The sequence below is a fragment of the Zea mays genome, chromosome 8, assembly GCF_902167145.1.
Source record: "Zea mays cultivar B73 chromosome 8, Zm-B73-REFERENCE-NAM-5.0, whole genome shotgun sequence".
Taxonomy (NCBI): domain Eukaryota; kingdom Viridiplantae; phylum Streptophyta; class Magnoliopsida; order Poales; family Poaceae; genus Zea; species Zea mays.
In genome coordinates this window covers 163,466,805-163,488,325 of record NC_050103.1, presented here as the reverse complement: position 1 = coordinate 163,488,325, position 21,521 = coordinate 163,466,805, and the positions used below count along the sequence as shown (strand labels likewise).

At 45.2% G+C, this 21,521-nt stretch overlaps 3 protein-coding genes and 1 non-coding gene across 5 annotated transcripts; 1 reads left to right on the top strand and 3 right to left on the bottom strand.

Annotated features, from left to right (window-relative positions):
• Window positions 1–4,470: 4,470 nt before the first annotated feature.
• On the top strand, window positions 4,471–8,023 carry LOC103636266 (uncharacterized). The gene is made up of 4 exons (XM_008658628.4): window positions 4,471–6,253; window positions 6,381–6,592; window positions 6,736–6,959; window positions 7,039–8,023. The coding sequence occupies exons 1-4, from the start codon at window positions 4,738–4,740 to the stop codon at window positions 7,781–7,783; spliced, it is 2,697 nt and encodes an 898-aa protein (XP_008656850.1). The 5' UTR covers window positions 4,471–4,737; the 3' UTR covers window positions 7,784–8,023.
• Window positions 8,024–10,018: 1,995 nt separating this feature from the next.
• On the bottom strand, window positions 10,019–11,768 carry LOC100501750 (nonsense-mediated mRNA decay NMD3 family protein). Its single transcript, NM_001323350.1, has one exon. It carries the CDS (start codon window positions 11,609–11,611, stop codon window positions 10,253–10,255), a length of 1,359 nt encoding a protein of 452 aa, NP_001310279.1. The 5' UTR covers window positions 11,612–11,768; the 3' UTR covers window positions 10,019–10,252.
• Window positions 11,769–12,711: 943 nt separating this feature from the next.
• Window positions 12,712–17,717, bottom strand: LOC100501644 (Copine (Calcium-dependent phospholipid-binding protein) family). 2 transcript variants are annotated; one of them, XM_008657153.3, is made up of 12 exons: window positions 17,458–17,717; window positions 16,229–16,372; window positions 15,828–15,912; window positions 15,567–15,707; window positions 15,358–15,471; window positions 14,480–14,577; window positions 14,330–14,406; window positions 14,155–14,260; window positions 13,754–13,881; window positions 13,487–13,637; window positions 13,346–13,402; window positions 12,712–13,104 (listed from the first exon to the last, which is right to left on the bottom strand). In XM_008657153.3, exons 2-12 carry the CDS (start codon window positions 16,355–16,357, stop codon window positions 13,021–13,023), a joined length of 1,170 nt encoding a protein of 389 aa, XP_008655375.1. In that variant the 5' UTR covers window positions 16,358–16,372; window positions 17,458–17,717; the 3' UTR covers window positions 12,712–13,020. The 2 variants fall into 2 exon arrangements, with proteins under 2 accessions (XP_008655375.1, NP_001183253.1); NM_001196324.1 differs by lacking the exon at window positions 17,458–17,717 and adding an exon at window positions 17,309–17,450 and having other exon boundaries at window positions 12,714–13,104.
• A 166-nt stretch (window positions 17,718–17,883) lies between these two features.
• Window positions 17,884–17,956, bottom strand: TRNAR-UCU (transfer RNA arginine (anticodon UCU)). Its single transcript has one exon. It is a non-coding gene; the product is annotated as a tRNA-Arg (tRNA).
• Between the last annotated feature and the right edge of the window lie 3,565 nt (window positions 17,957–21,521).

Below are 21,521 nucleotides of genomic sequence, written 5' to 3'. Positions count from 1 at the left end.
GGCTCCTAATACCTAAACTATATACGTTGCCTATATATATATATATATATATATATATATATATATATATATATATATATATATATACCTAATCTGGTGCGGTGGCGGTTAGGTGGGATTAAGATTAGCCTTTGATTCTGGATCCAAAGGTTGTTAAAACGTTTTAGCATGTTTACACACGAGAACCTTTTACACAGGATACGTTGCCTATATATATATATATATATATATATATATATATATATATATATATATATATATATATATATATATATATATATATATATATATATATATATATATATATATATATATATATATATATATATATATATATATATATATATATATATATATATATGGGCGAGACCGACAGTTTTATTTTCTTTTCTACAACTGTAAATGGACTAAATGCTGCGTGTACTACTGTGGGTCAGTTACGTGAATAAAAGTTTAAGGCTAGTTTGGTAACCTTATTTTTATAAAGGATTTCTATTTTTCTCAAGATAAATTAGTTCATATCCTCTTACAAAAATGAAGCTACTAAAATAACCCTTAATATATATCCCCTTTGGGAAAAAACGTGTACCGCACACGAGAGAAAGCTCCGCACCGCTGACCTTGTGACTATGCGTTTATAATTTGTTGAGTTCCGGCTCATGGACCGAAATGTTTAGAAAACACATGTGTCAAAAAAATTATATTAACCTAATTTTTTCTATATATACTACATGTGATGATCAGCCACCCTGAAATATGTCTTACCAAATACAATTAGTCATTCACGGTTTTTGTCAAATCATTCCAGAGTAAATGATTATCATATAAGGTGACGAATAACATTTCACTCTATATATACCTAGGTCAAAAATGGAAGTTTCAAATAATACTCCTTTTGTTCTAATTTATAATTGTTTATCTTTTTTTACCAAATTTGGCCGGCTCGTCTTATCCATTTTTTTTTGCAAAAAAACGATAAATTCAAAGCTATACTTAAAGTATATTATATACTAAACGATATTGCAATAAAAATTATATTATTATAATTTTTTGAATAAGACGAGCGAGACAAACTTTGGGTAAAAAGCCAAACAAACTATAAATTAGAATGGAGAGAGTATACAATATGATGGAGGAGTTATGCTCCCATATGTGCAGGGCTAACATCCTTGCAACATATGTTATATCGTTGTAGCCCTCTAAGATCATTGACCATCTTCACAAACCAGCATAAGTCTTTTGTGCATATTTTATCCTCACTCATACGCACATGAGAGGACTTCTCGGTCGGTCATCCATCTCAAGGTTGCTCTAGACTAAGCATGCTTAACCTAGAAGTTCCTTTGAGATAGTATTTCGAAAAAGAAGATACACCTTATGGATATGAGTATCCTATCAATCCTATTAAACTTCGGCCAGGATATAACAATCCACCCACTTAGAAGACTAACGACCTCGTCAGTCAACCCCAAGCCAAGAACCTACCCTCTTAGTCACGTTTATGTGTCCAATATCGTTATATGACATGCAATGTGACCACTCTAGTCCCACATGTGTCATGCCCAAACCCCTAGCCCACACACACCTATTAAACCGCGATAGTCGGTTCTAATATCATTTATAACACCTCGTCCACTCCAGGATCAACGGTTCTCACTCCTGGCAACACTCTAGGATCATAGACTATCACCATAGACTACGCATCCGAGAAGACTTTTCGGTCGGCCTCCAATAACGCTAGGTTTCGTGCGACAATACTCGAATCATAAAACAATAAGTTTTTTTCTTTTTTTGACTGAGTATTTATTTGCGGGGTGGGCGAAGGGATTATTGCTGAGTAGTGAGTACTAGCTGTGGACTTGCGGAGATATCTGGAAAGGCCGACAGGAACTGCTGATATCCTCCTCGTACCGTGCGTAGGCCCACAGACAAAAAGAGCGCGAATGCGATGTGGGATCGCCATCTTTAATTATCCCCTTTTCATTGTTTTTTATTTATATTTAAGAAAAATCTCATTTTCGCATCTTGCATTTAGGAGTAATTAATTTTGATTGGGATATTTCTCTATCTCTAATATATTGTACTATATAAAGCACGAACTTATCATTAACATCTGCACATATCTAACCAATAGAACACACATTTTTTTATATTCTATATCCAATCATAACATAAAATACAGATTACCTATGTGAATGCACAGACAATAGCGACTGAATGTAGGGACAAGCGGAAATACAAATGAAGGGGCATATATCGGAGGAGATGATGCCTCTCTCGTATCCTAATTCGTTGTTTTTATTTGTCATGTTTGACGTGAAGTAGTATCCTAATTCGTTGTTTTTATTTGTCATGTTTGACGTGAAGTAGATAGTGTAGATATAAATGCACAAATTTTAGTTTGACGTGAAGTAGATAGTGTAGTTTGACGTGAAGTAGTATCCACATAGGAAAAGTTGGGGCCAATTATGTCAGCGCCACTGTGCGTTACCTCGACGCCAATGATGATGGCGCCGAGGTTGGGGTCCATTTTTTGAAATGAAACTGCAAAGAGCATAATTGTGCAAAAAAACCCTAAAAGGGCTAAAATGCAAAAAAAAAATTAGGTGAGACTTCTAGTAAATTTTCTGCTTTTTATTGCTGCTATTGTAGTCCTGATCATATGGTTCATAATTACCAATTTAACTTATCGGGAAGCATATTTGCTAGATTGGTATTTAGATAAACCGTACGACAATAGGTTGTAATCAATTACATGGACAGCTTTCAGACCAGATTTGTCATGGTTATCTATAGTCTGAAAAATCATTCTCTCAGATTTCAAATGTAGGTTTCTTTCAAAAAAAATTAAAATGTAGGTCATTGTAAGATACAAACAAAATCAGACTTTTTCAACTTGGCCTATAAATATATTCAAAATTTTATGCTCCTATTCACGAGGCCACGACCAACCATGCCCTTGTGGGCTTGTCGTGTGTTTCTTCCTGGTGGGTTGTTCACCACCTACCATAGCATAGCACATAGCAGTAGCAGGCACCAGCGCAGCAGCATCAACCTTCTTCAACTCCTGCCGCGTTGTATTGTCGACGTGACTGCCGTTCAAAGTCAGAGAATCGATCCACCACCAAACGTCCACTACTTGCAACAAAAAATGAATTGAATCCCTGTTAGACAAAAAAAAATCGATATAAATAAGCCAAATGCAATGCGACCACTCCAACTCCCAACTCATGTCAGGTTCAACTTCCGTCCACGTACTGAAATGAGGCGATCGAAATGGCAACGAAAGAGGCGATCCAAATTCAAGAAACAACACGTACGAAGGCCTTTTTGTACGACGCGTCTGTGTGGACTTTGCACGCATTCTAGTTATCTCCTGCACCATCTAGACTATCAGTACTACCTTTTTGACTTGCACTGCGACAGCCATGGTTGTTTTAAATGTTTTTTTTTCTCTTTGCTAAATTGATGGTGTTAGCTCTCTCCAGCAAGGTCTGTCAAAAGCTCCTGTTCACTATATTTAACGGTTGGCAGCGTCCAGTACGCCTCCAACAGCAGGCGCTAAATGGAACGGCAAAATTTAGTGTTCAACGTTCAACCGCTAAATGTGAAGGTTTCCTATGCATCCGCCACACGCCGCAAGCAGTCGGCTCCACTCGTCTCTCCCCGTTGGCCTGCACGACGACGATGAGGTGGAGCAGGGACACAAGTCCATGGTGCTCATGACTTTGTGTTTCTTCACTCGAGCTTCTTTCATTTTGAGTTTTGAACTCGTGTATGGTCTTCATTGAAAATTCTGATGTCTTGCTTTGAGGAGTTGATCTTCTTGATCACTATGTTGCCTTCATTCTAATCGACGCTACATCCTTTGAACTATAATCATAATAATGGTAAACACATTAGTCCAAATAATTATGTTGATCATCAAACAACATAATCCATCAATCAAACAAACCATAATCAATTTTCCTTACAATTAACATTTTAGATAATACATATCAATTTTAAAACTATTTAATTTCAATATAAACATAAAAAATCGTATGCCTTCGTAAATATTAACTGAAGCGGGCACTTTTAGATACCCGTTGCGTAAATCTTATCTCAGGTGAGCATCTTATGTTGACCCCCTCGGTTAATCTTTTGTTATATAAGTGTATTGTTCCTCTCGGTTAATCGAGCTGACTACGAACCAAGCAAACTGATGAGCCATGTATTTTGTCTAGCCCTATTGTATCATGTCTATGCATATAAGTGACAGTGGTGTAATGTGATTTGAAAAGGAAATAAATGAAAACTGTAATCAAAGGACTAAAGGAGCATATTAGGGTATAATTTAACTCTATTTTATTATATTAATAGTATGTAAATGTACTAGGGGTTGAGATAGAAAATGAGAGAAAAATAGAGGGCGAAAGAGCAAACGGGGAAGACATCGAAACCGAAGGCAAAAGCTACAACGACTCCTTCCATTCTTGTCTCTCCGCCTCCATCTCGCCCCGCAACGCCCGCATTTGGTGCCGCCTCTCTCCACGCGCTTTCCCAATCACGGCGCCGCTTTCAATCACCGCCTCGCCGTGCACCGCCACACCTTCCCGTCCCCGGACCCGACGCAGCGTGCCCTGCCGCCGTCCGTCCCCCTTCGTATAATGGACGCCGACGAGCCACCGGAGCCCGCTGTATCCGCACGCCTCTGCCGCCGATTCCGGAGGTAGGATTTCGCCCTCCCGCGCGGCAATGGGCTGCACGACCTCCCACGACGCCGTCGCCGCCGCTGTCACCTCCTCCAGTTCCCGGCCCCGTGCGCGCCGCGCGTCCGCGTCCGCGTCCGGGCCCTCACCGCGGCGCGGAGACCCCGCCGCGCTGTGCCGCGAGCGCGTGGCGCTCATCCGCGCCGCGGCCGACCGCCGGTACGCGCTCGCCGCCGCGCACGCTGCCTACTTCCGCTCGCTCGCCGCTGTCGGCGACGCGCTGCGGCGCTTCGTGGCGTCCGCGCTCGCGCCCGGCACGCCCGGGTCCTCGCCGGTGCTCACGCTCCCGCCTTCCCCCGCCAAGCCGGTCGCTGCCGCGTCCGCCAGCCTCCCGCCGTCGCCGTCGTCCACCGTCTCGCCGCTCTCGCACTCCGTCTCCGACGACGACCTCCATCTCCATGACCTTGACGACACCCCGTCTCCGTCGACGTCCACGAGACACTACCACCACTTCATGAGAAGATCGCCCACCGTGCCCACCGTGGTGTACGAGGACCCCAACGCCCAGACACAGTACACCACAGCCGAGACCAGCTACGGATACGCCTACGGCGTCGGCGACGGCTACGGGCCTGCGTACCCGTACGGTCCCTATGGTGAGGTAGTTGCAGGAGAGACTCCGGAGGCGGCACCGAGATCGCCTGGGCCGCCGCCTTCGCCCCCGACCGCGGAGGCCTCGCCATGGGAATTCTTCGACCCGTTCACGCAGTACGACCAGTTCATGGAGGACTACACTCGTGGGAATCTGCCAACCAACAGCCCCAACTACGCCGAGCTGAGGAGGATGGAAGGCATCCCGGAGCTTGAGGACGAGGCCGAGTTGGTGGGGAATGCAGAGGCATCAAAGCCATCGACTTCTGGGGTTTCTGATCAGAACAAGAAAGGGAAGGGACCAATTCAAGACAATGCCGCTTCCAACGGCGATTTTTCTGGTGACAGCAAGCTGCAGAAGAAAGCGACTTCAAAGGCCGATTCTTCTGGTGGAAAGCTGCAGAGGGATGCCACTTCAATCAGCGATTCTCCTGGTGGCAAGCTGCAGAGGAAGGGATCGGAACCACCTCCTGGTGGCAAGTTACAGGGGAAGGGATCGGAGCCAACTACTGACGCCAAAGGCGAGGCGGGGAAACCGGTGTCCAGGAATGATTCCGGGCCAAGCAATGTCAGCTCGAAAAACAAAGAAGGGAGGAAGAAGAACACAATGAGCCTAAAGGGCACAGTTAGCAGTGACATTGATGGCAGCAGCACCAGTGGGAAGAAGAAAGGTGTGGCCTTCGAAAGGGAACGATCCATCAGAGAAGCAGAAGGATGTGGGGAGATCCATGGCCAGTCGGTGGTGAGCAGCGACCCATTCTCACCATCGCATCATGGGACGAGGGATGTCAGAGAGGCGATTAATGAGGTCAATGAGCTGTTCGACGAGGCGGCAAACTGCAGCACAGATGTCTCAAGGCTGCTGGAGGTGGGCAAAATGCCTCGTAGCGATACCCCGAGAGTTCTCAGATGTGGGTAATGCATTGCTTTATTTGAGTGCAACCATGCTTGGGATTGATTTTAGTTTTGTTTGCTTCTTTCTGTTATATATATGTGCTAGCACAATAATGTAAAACCATTCATTTCCATCTTTTGCAGATGTCTCTTCCAGAGTGATGGATCCTTTAGGCCTTGCTGTGTCGACATCGTCTTGCCTCCCGAAATCACATGGCAGGAAGTCGAGACCATCAAGCAGCATGGCAAGGACTTCAGCTTCGTTAGATGCTGGCAGTAGCAATGATGTTGGCCACCTCTCATCAACCCTGGAGAAGCTGTGGGTCTGGGAAAAAAAGCTCTATCAGGAAGTTAAGGTACGCACTTGTGCTGTCAACGACAAACTTACAATTGGAGTAGTTGTGTTAGTGTATAGGGCCAGAAAAATGTAGGCGATATTTCATATTTTGTCTGATTTATTGCCAAATATCTGTTGAACATCGTTAGGTGGTTGTTCTAGGATGAGGAGAAGCTACGGATGAAGTATGAGAAGTATTACAGAAGGCTGAAATCCATGGACGAACGAGGCGCTGAATCAAGTACAATCGACTCCACCCGTTTGTCCGCAAGACTTGTGGAGTCCAAGATCAGCATCAACATTAGAACCGCAAACGCCTTCTCGTTAAAAATACAGGAGATTCGAGACGAAGAGCTTTACCCTCAACTGGTTGATCTCATCCAGAGGTATGAATGAGTACTCCCTATTTGAATCGTCTTTGTCTTCAGAAGATTGAATCTATCTGATCCATATGATTTCTCACAGGTTCAGGAGTTTGTGGAAAGATATTATGGAATGCCATGAGAAGCAGCTATTAGCCATACAGGACAGTAGGATTCACTGGATGAAGGCGATGACTGTAAGTGAATCCGGCGTTGTGTCAGAGGCCTCACGGGATTTGGAACGGGAGCTGACGAAATGGTACCGTTGCTTCAACAAGTGGATGATCTCGCAAAGGTCCTGTGCCGAGGCGCTGAACGAATGGCTGAAGAAATGGCTCCCTGAGTCGCAGGAGGAGGTTACAGCAGACGGGGCTCCTCCTTTCTCCCCGGGCAGGCTTGGCGCGCCACCCGTATTCGTCGTCTCAAACGACTGGTTCCAAGCGATCGAGATGGTCTCCAGGACTGATGTGCTGAAAGCGATCGACCAGTTCTCTAAGGTCGTGCGTAGATTCAAGAAGAGCCAGGAAGACGAGCGGCGGCAGAGGCGGAGAGCCGACCACGCCTCCAAAGACTACGACAGAAAGCGCAAGGATCTGGAGGAAGAGCTCGGGCTGAGCACCATGGAGAGTCCTCGCTACAGCCATGACAACCGTGTGGTGGACCTGGAGAAGCTGAGGAAAAGAAGAGACGAGGAGAGCACCAGGCATGACAGGGTCCTGAATCATGCCCACGTCACGGCTTCAGCTACTCTGCCAGTCGGTTTGGTCCCTGTGCTGCAACAGATCACCAGCTTCTTTCAGAGGAACCAACGGGTCTACATGCAGATTAGAACTCAACAAGGCGCCTGATGATGATTTCTAGTTAGCAGTGTTGCATTCTTTTGTATATAGAATTTACAAGATGGGGTTATAGACTGCTGGAGTTTTACATAAGTAGCTACTAATTCATGGTAGGTATAGGTGTTAGACTGTGTGTGTGGGCCGGTACCGCTGTTGGGCTGTCAGTCCATTAGGAGGTTAGGGTTCTGTGTCTATATATGTAATCACCACCTCTATGCAATATCAATCAAGAGTTCCATTCTCCTACAATAGGAAGGGCTACTAATTCATGGAGTGTTTCATTATTCATGTATTAGTTGGGCTAGCTTGGGTTAGCTCTAACCCACCCTTACGACCTCAAGGCTCCAGCACTTGTCTAATGGCAAAATTAATAGCTGCACTCGCTAATCTGTTGTGATTTCTAAGAAACATATAGGGAGGGAGAAAAGGACCCATGGGCTTGTACAATTCTTTTGCCGAACTTGCTGATCCCAGCTCGGCGATAGCGTCTTCGGACTGGTGGTTGCAAATGCGCAGAGCACAGAAGCTCGTGGAATCCACTGTGGTGCTGGTGTATGTGGTCAAATATACTTAGCTTCCTTAGAAAACTGCTGAAAAAAAAACCTAGAATGATCTGTATTAGGTAGTATCTGAAATCTGGAACAAGCACGGGTGCTAGACTACTAGCAGCAGTGCATCACTGTGCAGTTTCAGACTATTACCTCGTTCCTCCTAAAACTAAATGTATGCTGAACTAAGGGGGTGTTTGATTACCCTAAACTAAAGTTTAGTTCATGTCACATCGAACATTTGAATATCAATTAGGAGTATGAAATATAGACTTCATTAAATATAATAAATTTGTCTCATCTTTTAGTCTTCCAATGTATTCTTTTTTTCATACACGTGTAAGTGCATGCCTTGCTTAAGTTTGAGGAATCTAGAATAGATTTGCTACTAGTAAAGTTACGAGAAAGATGAATCATGCGCAAAAGCAGAAGGCTTAAGTCAGTTGTTCAAGTTCTGAGGGAGCATTTTCCCCCTCCATGGCAGATAAAATACACATGTAAAAGTTTGAGTTATTGTAAAACAAGTTGGTCGCAACCTATTTTTACTTTTTAGATTAAGGAATATAAATATTCTGCCCTCTAACATTCATTAATGGAATGAGTAATTGAGTATATCACAAAATCCATGAAACTTACAGCATGTTCCACCACACGGTGGCACAACTCGTTGAGACACCATACTAAGCAAAAACATAAAAATCAGCAATCAATCCGATTTTTAGAACACCACCCAAACTTGTTGAAGAACTCTATTAATATGTCCCTCTGAAAATAACCACCAACAACGTGAGTAGCGCGGTCCCTTCGAATACGACACCATTTCTATATAACCAAATTTCCCAGCACAAAACTGTGATGCCAATTAAAATCTGTCTTATTAGCACTGAAGAGAAACTCGCCAGCCAAAGAACCAAACGAGTTAGCAACACTAGTTGGAGGTTAAATGCTGAAAAATGATAAAAACATTGCTGCTTAACGATCTCCTCGGAGCTAAAAAACAATACTTAGGGCTAGTTTGCGAGCCACAAAACCGGTGGGAATTGAAGGGAGCCAAAATGCCCTTCTCATTCAATTTTGAATAAGAAGAGGATTTTAGCTCCTCCAATCACCTCTGGTATTTTAGTTCCCAAACTAGCCCTTATTGCAACTATGTATCCGTTTGGATCCTTAGAATTAAATTCTATTCTAATAATCGTAATTTAGACATAGATCAATCAAGCTATTATGATTTTATACAGAATATATTTGTATATTACTGTTATTCATATGGAAGACATATCTATATGCTACATTTCAACTATAGGAGGGCGAACTGAAGAGCATGTTATAAGTTAGTCTAGGAACATAGACTAGTGATATATAAAATCATTTTCCATCCACATACTATAAATTGGGGATAGATTTGTATCTAAACTTTGGAAAGTAATGGAATATCAAATTCCAAACTAAATAGCATACTAATTCCTTCAAAATTAACAGATCCAAACGACCCCTAAATCAAATCATCCTTGGTCAAAATGTTTCCCTTCTCTAAATACCATAATGAAAATTTGACTCTTAGAGGTAACTTACCCTCTAAAAATGTAATCATCTGAGAAAGATGCTTACAGCATCTCTGAACTGGACAAGCATTCAAAAGACACGCATATGAGATAACAGATAAAAATGAGAGCAGGCATACACTGAACTACTGTAACCAAGAATTGATGAATTATCAGAAGCAACAAAATTGCAACTCGCTATCTACTCATGAGCACTGCTACATGTATAACTCCAGTGATAGATTTTTAGACTAAGGTATGACTAGAGTCATCTAATGCATGGCTTATGATTCATTAGAATAAGAGTCAACAACAGCCGTGGATTAATGTTGGTGGTACTACATGAAACACTTGTCGCTTACTCGCTACTCATAGCCGATGGAATGGTGTCATGGTACTGTGGTGTTCTTGTCGTCGGCCGGGTTCAGGTCCATGCATCCAATACCCGTGGTAACCTCTTCAATCCCGCCGCCGCCGCGACGTCCCTCCCTGCCGTCCTGCATCCCGCCTGCGCTCTCCTCCCAGTCCTCGTCATCGTCGTAGTACCTCCGAGTAAGCACCGCAGCTGGCAACGTGTGTCTCTTCCCATACTTCTCCAAGCCATGGCCGAAGACGTCGTCTCCGGAGAGGTCGTAGCCGAGCGCGTGGCACCCAGGCTCCAGGTCGTAGCCGAGGTGCGTCTTCACGGTGATGACGGCGGCGTCCTTCTTGCCCACGTCCGACGAGCGGACGACCTGCGCCCACGACATCATGAAGCTCGCACCGAGCGCCGCGACGTGGCCGGACGGGTCGTGTTGCACGCCAAGCACGACGTACTCGACGAGGCGGCCGCGGTCGAGCAAGGGCTGGATCCTGAACCGCTCGCACGCCTCGACGCCTACCACCACGACGCGCATGTTGCCGGTGTCGAGCAGCGCGAGCGAGCTGGTGACCTTGATGCACAGGACGAGGGGCCCCAGGCGGCCGAGGGCGCGGGACGCCTCCGCGTGCAGGAGGACGAGGTCATCCTCGCAGACCGGGCAGATGTCCACGGAGATGAAGTGCAATCTGTAGGGGCTGCCCTCGCCGTCGCGCGAGACGAGCCTCCGCGCCGTGCCGACGACGCGGGCGGGCGCGACGGTCGAGACGAAGCGGACGAAGCGGGCGGCGTGGGCGCGCGACACGACGTGCACGTCGAGGACCCCGGCGCCCGCGTCCCAGTCCACGCGGAGGAGCGAGTCGTTGCCGCGGTAGCAGACGAGCAGCGACATGACGTGGTTGAGCGTGCGGCGGCACGACGACGACGTTGACGCGCGCTGGCGCACCTGCACGACGGCGGGCCATCGGTCCGGGTCGGCCTGGGACCGGCTGCAGGCGTCACAGAGGCGGTCGTGCGAGGTGAGCTCGACGACGTGCGCCTGCGGCTCCGTTCCCGCCTCGTGCCCGCGGCGAAGGCGGAGGTGTAGGTAGAAGCGCCTGGGGCAGGCCGTGGTGGAGAAGGACCTCGCGGCGGCGATCGTGAGACCGAGGCCGGCGATGTGGCGGCGCACGCGGTCGAGGTGGATTCTTGCTACGTCGTTAGCCGTACCCGGCGTAGTGCTCATCCAGGACCGCGGCTCGCGGCGGACCCAGGACGCCGGGGGTTGGCGGTAGGCCCAGCACGACGGGCAGTACAGCACGGCGTCGTGGCGAGGGAGGCCCTTCGTGATGTCGGCGCGCGGGCGGAGGGGCGTCGTGCCTCCGGATGGCGTAGGTGGCTCCGGTTGCATCGTGGCGATCTGGTGGTGGGAACTGGGAACTGCCGAGGTGGGATGTGATGACCGGCGGCGAAGAACCGGCGATCATCGGAGAACGAGATCTCTCGGAGAACAGAATGAGGAATGGAAGCGAGGGAAGACTCGCAGGGCGCAGGCAGAGGTATGCGGGGGAGAATGGTTCTGTTTCCCTTCTTTGTTACCCTTCAATCTACTGAGTTTTATTATATGTCCTGGCCCAAAATGTTACACGGCCTGTTAACCTAACAGTGTCTGGGAATCATTACGAATTTCAAAGTTTAGAAGTATCATTACAATTCATATATCTCTTTTTGATCACAAGAACGCTAAAGGATACCTAAAGGAACATTTTGACCCTCAACAAGTTAATACATCAATTTCTCATAACACTACTGTCTCTTATGCTTCGTGTAGAGGTGTAGACTGCAAGCAGACCTTAGGTGCAATCGTGCAATCAAGTCTTCTAGTCAGTTAGATCATATGATCCAACCGTATTATATCGTATTTAGCATTTGAACCCTTACACCATCATCTCATGCAACTTCATAAATAACCCTATCAAAGTACGATTACATTCACAGTTGGATCATGAGACCAGAAGGCGCTTACTTACACGCTTACATTTAAACCCTGCTTACACACTCTGGCTTGCTTGCTTGCTCGTTTGAAAACAAACAATGCAAGACCAGTGATACACTACCCATGTAACCTGTTTGGCGTCAACACATAAGGTCTCGTCCATTTCGGCCTCATCCGGCCGCTCTATGCCTCTTACCGGCTGGAAAAATTATCCAGTTTGGAATCCAGCCCTGAGATTTTCGTTTCAACCCGAAATAAAAACAAAAACGGCCCGGTTTAAAGTTCCCCTTCCTCCATAGCCCGGTAGGAATCCCGATCCCTTACCATCTAGATCAAATCTTGGGCTGGATTGAGTGGTCCACTGTTTCCTGGCCTGGAAGCCTTCCCAGGCAACCGAACTGGGCCTAAATATATATTGCCGCGATTGAATTTGTGGCTCCAAATTCCAGACCAACAGTTCGGTGAAAGACAGAAAGAACCCTGTTTTTGGTAAACTGTCTATCAGGAACCAATGGTTGGACACAAATCACAAAAGTGACTTCCAAATGCACATGGAGTTTACTATCTGTTGCTGAACAACTGGTGGTATTCCACTCAACAAGCAATCCCCTGCTACTAATACAAGATAACATTAGAAATTTTACATGTGATTGATGGAAGATACTCATCAACGACATTACTGAATAGGCACGGACAAGGTTTCTGTACATGCATCGTTATCATGACATCCATATGGACCATATCTCAAGATCGTAGCGCAGTCCTTGCGCCCCAAAGTTCTTGCTCCTTTCTGTTTGGTCCCATCCCTCCAGACACCAACCGACTTAGGAGTAGAGCCTCACACGCATGGTGATTAGAGCGCGGCACAATGGGCACGTTGATAGTGTTGGGCCACATTCCTTACATGTCTTGCAAAAAAAAAGGGAAGTTTGTCAATAACTCATCCAAACAAAGGAATCGATTGATTTTCCTTAACTTTAAAGCTTAAAGGTTAATCATAGTACTCAAATTTCAGGTAATTAGTTCGTTTGGGAGAGTTCATTAACAATAGATATTATCATATTAGGCGATCATTTACCATTTCACACTTTCAAACTTTGGAAAAAAAAACTCAGTGTATGGAGATCTTATGCGTGTAGGAAAACTTACCAGATGACCACACTGAAAAGCCATGTCCTTTGGATTGGTTAGACATATGGGGCATACCTGTAGGTGGCAAAGATACAGTTTAATACTTGAATGTGCCATCACTCTTGAGAAATGTAATGAAGAGTAACTGGCCCAAAGTACCTGCTCGTCAGCAGCACTTTTGCCAATACCAGTTGATTTCGAGCTTGCAGTTTGAGGAGGGTGCGAAGCAGCGGCGGCGGCATTATCATTTTCAAGAACTTTATTTGGAGGAGGAAGAATCCTAGGAGAGCCAATCCTTTGTGCTTGCTTTCTGTGAGATTAGTTCAGATAAGACAATACATACAAGATCAGCAAATGGAAAAAAGAAATGGCAGTAATGCCAAGAAACTAATTCAGGACCACAAATAACTGAGTAAGAACTGGTACTCTGGAGGTCGGAGGCCTTGCGTTGCTTTATACTGAGAAGGTATTTCCATAAGAGCTGCAAGGGCAAATGCAGCCTCCTTCTTTGACATATCCTTACTTGTTGACATAATACCAGTGAAGTTCACAAACTGCAATAGTTCATCAATGAGATTCTCAGAAGGCCAATAGGCCAGAAACTGAAAGCACATCATCATGAAGTCTATTCTACTAAAAAAGGCATCGGTAGAAAATAAGTTTAATTCAGGTTAGTATAGTTTTTCTTACTGGAATAATCAATATGTTTACAACTTTATGTAAAACAATGACTGGTACAAGTACGATAGCAAGAACAGGGTACTGCTATAAGTGGAGGAACATCAAGGCTTTGGAATTTCAACATCATAGAGCAGTATTATAATCACCTGAAAATTGTCAAAAGCTCTTTCAGGGATACAGTCATCAAAATGCTGCATCGCATCCCATGGTCCATCACCCACCCCAACCATTACTATTGAAAGAGGATAGTAGCTGACAACCAAATAGGCTTCAGTAATACCACAAGACCAAAGTTCTAAGGAATGATGAACTGAATTTTACCTAGCATCGACAATTGCTTGTATAGTTGCTTGTTCCTGTGGACTTAATCTTCCATCATTTATATTCGCGGCAGTCACCTACAACTTTTTATCAGGTCAAATATGTTCATAATTCTAGTGAAGTATTTTGATGCTATTATGAACATTTTACCTGTCCATCAGCTATGATCACGAGGACATGGTACTGCCAATTACTGTTTTCAACAACAGAAATCGCTGCATAAATAAGAGGTGCAAAAGAAGTTGGTCCTGCACACAGTTGAACCAAAGAATAAGCAACACATAACCACAGACCAGTACTGCCAGTGATGCTACTGGCCACTAATATTTCGCTACGAGTTTAAAGACTGCACAAATAGGCTATGGTACAGTAGTTTTTTCAGGAGCTTAGGACTTGTTTCTCTACAGAAACTTGAAACAATAACAAAGCATACCAAAACATTGCCTATTCTACACCATACTCCATCCCAGAGTTTGGGCTCTCTTTAGAAGTTACTGAAATATTTTGCTCTTCTGCAGTCCTGCTCATTACAGCAGCTTGAACATAATACCATGTCTATGTTGTGTTGGATTTGTAGCCATACAATAAGGGATCAAGTCCGGAAAGATGATATATGTGATAGGCTAGTGGTAGCACCAATTGAAGAAAAGCTTGTCCAACACCAATTGAAATGGTTTGAATATGTTCAACAGAAACCTTTAAAGGCACCCTTGTGTAGTGGGATCCTAAGGTGCGAGCGATAGCAATGGAAAGAGAGACCGAGGAAGACCGAAGTTGGCATGAAAAGAGGCAATAAAAGAAGACTTGAAATGATGAATATATCCAAAGATTTAGCCTTGAATAGGAGCGAACGGAAAAATAACTCTCCATGTGACCGAACCTTGATTCGTGGCTTCTGTTAAGTTTCTAACTTTAGACTACTCTAACTTGATTGGGACTAAAAGGTTTTATTGTTGTTATTGCTCCTGCTGCTTATTACAGCAGCTACTGTACAGAGGGAGCGGGGAGGAGGGTGGGGCGCTTGTTACCTGAAAGGTTCAAATGTGGTACAATCTGTCGATACCTTACAAGAACCTCCTCAAAGCCACGACAGGGTCGGTTCTCTGGGTAGAAACTGAACACAGAATGATCATGTGTAGAAGCTACAAAATGAATTAACTCTTGTCATGTAAACCGTGCCAATTTCATCAAATTCAGATCATAATAGGAAAATGACAAAAGAATGGTAAAAAATTACCATCGCCAAATCCAAAACATGGTATCAAGTTATCATCGTCAAAAGGTGACAGCGTTCGCCCGATTATAGAGATAGCTTGTTCATATGGATTTGGGGTGCCATTAATGGCATGCAGAGATTTTCTTCTAAAGGAATGCCTGCCTGCAGAATTCAAAGAAACAGTTCTTTGTAATCAGGAGAATCTTTATTCTCATGTAAAGCTGCTAGAAAGCCATGAAGTAGAAGGAAACAGCTGTGATGTGATTGCAGAAATAACACTACCTGACCACTCATTGCTTTTGGTGAAATCAATACCGAGGATTAGATTTGACGATTCGAGGCCAGCTTCTCGCAGAGCAGTAGTAACCTTCACAAATATGAGATGAATTTGAAAATATGCACAGAGGCGTATAACACAAAAAAATATTGTGTTGAAATAGGGAGGTTGAAGGCATGTGAGCAGTGTTGACTACATGGAACTAAATTGGTAGATGTTGTAGCCAAACACTTGTGGCCGTTTGACAGGTACACGCTGTATGATACTAGAGTGTCGTTTGTAAGACTGTCAGTGCCAAGATTTAGTGTAGTTTGCAAAGCTTTTAGGCAGAAAAGCCCCCCTAAAGCCCTCAATTTAGACTTCAAATATGAGCAAGATTGTATCAGGAAATGTTACTGGTGGTTACCTCATCGACGGAGCTATAATTGTCTGGTATAAATTTTGGCTGCCGCTTATCATGCTTTTTGTTGTTGGAATTCCCCGAGGTACCATGACCTTGATGCCAGTGCTTATGATGAGTTCTCTCGCCCCACATTTATAATAAAATGATCTGCAGTAACATATAGGTTCCAAAGCACTAGGAAGTCACATTTAGTTGCTGTAGCAAATAAGTCACAGTAGCTGTGAAATATTATGACATGTAGTTTTTAGAAATTATGCACAAGGAAACAGGAAGACGCCAGAGAGTGACAGAGAGCATATGGAGGAAGGGTATGTAATTTTTTTAGCATTAGTACAGTACGTAGAACCAGGGAATTCCTGATCCCTTGCTGGGTGATTGGTGACATTCCATGCCTGAACCTTGTGATCTAAAGAGAACATATCAGTCTAAATCAGATTGGACACTAGATCCTAATCTGAAGCAAATTTGTCGAAGCAATTACTCTCACCCTAGTAACGGCTGTGAATTACTCGCACGAGTTCGTCGAAGCAATTACTCTCACCCTAGTAACGGCTGTGAATTACTCGCACGAGTTCGTCAAAGCAATTACTCTCACCCTAGTAACGGCTGTGAATTACTCGCACGTATTCTTCGAAGCAATTGACATATGAAGTGCATAAGCACAAAATCCATTCAGTAATAAGCTAAAAGGTCAATTGCAGTTGTCATTGAGAACCATCAGAATCGGCCAAAAGTTTTGATTCTCAGTCCGCTTCTGTGAAAATCGGCCAAATCAACGTGAATGCGGAATTCATCGAGTCGTCGCGACGTGAGTAATCTGTCGCTTCCTAAACCGTGCAGACCCTTTATTTTACTCCGCACGCAAACCAGTGATATTCAGATTCTCGTGACGGCTAATTACCTAGGGATCCAAATTCTCGGAAAAGCTGTACCAGACCGGCCCTAAAAACAAAGCATAAACAGAGGGGCAAATCTAATGTCGCTGCTGGAGATCCGTTCTCCGTTCTGGGGTGGGAAATAAGCACCCACAGCACAGTAGAGACAAATCACGAAGCTGCAAGGCAAGATGTCACCGTTACTTACCAGGCAGGTAAAAGGGGGCGGACGGTGAGGAGGCGGGGAGGCGCGGAAGCAGACGTGGCGGCGGCCGGTCTGGTGAGCGGCAGCGCCGCCGCGTACGGGCACAGACCACGTGCGCGAGAAGAGGAGAGGAGAGGGAGTCAAGGGAGCACCTCGGTGTGGCAGCCTGGCAGTGGCAGGGCAGCTTCCCGGATGCTGCTAGCAGGGGCGAGTCGAGGTGGTAGCGTTGCAGTTGCAGGCGCGCCGCACGACGGCAGCGGAAGTGCCCATAGCGTGCGTTAATTGACAAGCATCAAAGCAACCCACCGCGGTCTCCTCACATGGCAAAACAGTCAGCAGTATGCGTTGATAAGACGCACGCACACGATGTCCACCGTCTATCACATGCTCCATGAATAACCCCCTGTAGAATAAATCTTTCTTTTTGCACGTAAAATTCATGTTACAGAATAGACGTCTATCACATGCTCCATGAATAACCCCCTGTAGAATAAATCTTTCCTTTTGCACGTAAAATTCATGTTACAGAATAGACAGCGTTTTTTTCTTAGCTAAAAAACAAAAATAAAAAAAAAGACCACGCCCGGTGGGACTCGAACCCACAATCGCCTGATTAGAAGTCAGACGCCTTATCCATTAGGCCACGGGCGCTTTTGTGATGTAGGTAGAAAAATATAATATAAGTCGCGTGGCGTTGTTTCCGCTAAATATCAGCAAGCGAACGTTTCTGTTTCTCTGGGATTACTGGTTTAGGCTGCTTCCCAGTGACGCGGTCTGCGTAAGTACCCATTATGTTAGAATAGTACGGGTTTTTTATTGTCTTTCTTCTATATATATATATATCATGGCCAGCTTGTTCCCTAAGTTGTAATCCCTGTTTTTATACTCAATATTTTTCTTCCCTATTCTTTCTCTCTTTTTCCTAATCATGATCATACCGCCGACACTCCTTTTCTACCTCTCATTTATCTATACCATCCTCCATATCTATATGGTACACGGTGTTCCTCCATATATATCGCATGCTCTTATTATTTTCATAAGTATAGCATCGCAACTCTTCACCTGTCGAATCCTCTCGAGTCTCGACGACAGTCGGCTGTAGCACCAATGTAGCTACTACTTAACCACTCGGGTCCTGGCTTGTCTCTCCTTTTCAGGTCCAATTGGCTTACCACGTCTCATGTCCTCGATAAAATGGTGTTGTGGGTCGCCTAATTAGCTCGGCTCTTCACAAACTTGCGGCCTTGACTATGGAACTTAGCCTGCCAACTAGTTTATCAAGGAGCATATGCCTATGACTCTGTGATGCATGCTATCTGGGGCTTGTCCTCCATCTCATCCTCCTGCAAGCACATTAGTACCTTTAACCAACTATGATGATATCGTTTCAAATCAGTCTACTTACTCTAGTGTTCCATAATACCAACTGCAAGCACATTAGTACCTTTAACCAACTATGATGATATCGTTTCAAATCAGTCTACTTACTCTGGTGTTCCATAATACCAACGTTGAAGGGGCTGGACGAAGATGTAGGATGAAAGTCTGCTGAGTATACTATAAAATTAATGATCGAATCATTTTTAGATTGGATTTCATTTCTATTCATTTTATAACTAGAGTTAATTAAAGACTCAAACTAACCAGGAGGAACTAATTCATAGAAATGCTCAAACTACTGTATTGTTAGCCTCTTTATGCAGGAAAGAGTATAACAATGTAAATGGATTAGAGAATGTTAAATGTTAGCTACCAGTCCCTTGTAATGGGCCTAACCAATTATGTGATCTATTAATACACCATCTAACCCTATTTTAGGGTTAGGGTTTTCAATATGGTATAGAGCCATTTTTTTCCTTCCTCTCCCCTCACAGCCGCCAGCCCCCCTCCCCTCGTCGGCCGGTCGCCAGCCTCCTCTGCCTGGTCGGGCCCTCCTCACACCTCGCCCGGCCGCCGGCCTCCCCTGCCCGACTGCGCTCGCGCCGCCCCTGGCCGCGCCCGCACCTCGGCAGCGTCGCCAGACCTCCGCGCCGCCTCATCCCCGACGCGCCCTCCCTGACAGTCACCGACGTTACTGCTCTGGTCGCCATGCCTCCCCATGGCAGACTTCCTCACTTTGAAAGTCGCCTAGAGGGGGGGTGAATAGGGCGAAACTGAAATTTACAAATATAAACACAACTACAAGCCGGGGTTAGCGTTAGTAATAAAGAAACGAGTCCGCGAGAGAGGGCGCAAAACAAATCCCAAGCGAATAAGCGAGTGAGACACGGAGATTTGTTTTACCGAGGTTCGGTTCTTGCAAACCTACTCCCCGTTGAGGAGGCCACAAAGGCCGGGTCTCTTTCAACCCTTGCCTCTCTCAAACGATCCACGGATCGAGTGAGCTTTCTCTTCTCAATCACTTGGAACACAAAGTTCCCACAAGGACCACCACAAGTTTGGTGTCTCTTGTCTCAATTTACAAGTGAGTTTGATCGCAATGAAAGAATCAAGAAGGAATAAAGCAATCCAAGCGCAAGAGCTCGAAAGAACACAAGCAAATCACTCTCTCTAATCACTATGGTGTTGTGTGGAATTTGGAGAGGATTTGATCTCTTTGGTGTGTCTAGAATTGAATGCTAGAGCTCTTGTAGTAGTTGGGAAGTGGAAAACTTGGATGCAATGAATGGTGGGGTGGTTGGGGTATTTATAGCCCCAACCACCAAAAGTGGCCGTTGGGAGGCTGTCTGCTCGATGGCGCACCGGACAGTCCGGTGCACACCGGACAGTCCGGTGCCCCCTGCCACGTCATCACTGCCGTTGGATTCTGACCGTTGGAGCTTCTGACTTGTGGGCCCGCCTGGGTGTCCGGTGCACACCGGACAGGTACTGTTTGCTGTCCGGTGTACCAGTATGGGCGCGCCTGACTTCTGCGCGTGCTGCGCGCGCATTTATTGCGCTGCAGGTAGCCGTTGGCGCGGAGATAGCCGTTGCCCCGGAGTTGCACCGGACAGTCCGGTGCACACCGGACAGTCCGGTGAATTTTAGCGGACTAGCCGTTGGAGTTTCCCGAAGCTGGCGAGTTCCTAAGGCCGCTCTTCCATGGCGCACCGGACACTGTCCGGTGTACACCGGACAGTCCGGTGAATTATAGCACGAGAGCCTCTGGAAATTCCCGAAGGTGGCGAGTTCAAGTTGGAGTCCTCTGGTGCACCGGACACTGTCCGGTGTACACCGGACAGTCCGGTGCCTCCAGACCAGAGGTGCCTTCGGTTGCCACTTTGCTCCTTTGTTGAATCCAAAACTTGGTCTTTTTATTGGCTGAGTGTGAACCTCTTACACCTGTATAATCTATACACTTGGGCAAACTAGTTAGTCCAATTGTTTATGTTGGGCAATTCAACCACCAAAATTAATTAGGGACTAGGTGTAAGCCTAATTCCCTTTCACACTCCCCCTTTTTGGTGATTGATGCCAACACAAACCAAAGCAAATATAGAAGTGCATAATTGAACTAGTTTGCATAATGTAAGTGTAAAGGTTGCTTAGAATTTGAGCCAATATAAGTACTTACAAGATATGCATGGATTGTTTCTTTCTTATATAGCATTTTGGACCACGTTTGCACCACATGTTTTGTTTTTTTTTTGCAAATTCTTTTGTAAATCTATTTCAAAGATCTTTTGCAAATAGTCAAAGGTAAATGAATAAGATTTTGCGAAGCATTTTCAAGATTTGAAATATTCTCCCCCTGTTCAAATGCTTTTGCTTTGACTAAACAAAACTCCCCCTAAATAAAAATCCTCCTCTTAGTGTTCAAGAGGGTTTTGATATATCATTTTGAAATACTACTTTCTCCCCTTTTTGAACACAATAGGATATCAATTGAAAATATTCAACACTTAAGTTTTTGAAATTGGTGGTGGTGCGGTCCTTTTGCTTTGGGCTCATTTCTCCCCCTTTTTGGCATGAATCGCCAAAAACGGAGTTATTAGAGCCCTCGAAGTGCTATCTTCCTCTTTGGTCATAAATAAATGAGTTAGGAGTATACCAAAGACGAAGTCCGGTCCTTTTGCTTTGGGCTCTTACTTTCTCCCCCAAAGACAAAGTCCTTTTCTTCGATGCTCATGATTTCTCCCCCTAGAAAGGAGAGTTGCTTGGAGCGACGGCGAAGGATGAGTTACGTAGTGGAAGCCTTTGTCTTCGCCGAAGATTCCAATTCCCTTTCAATACA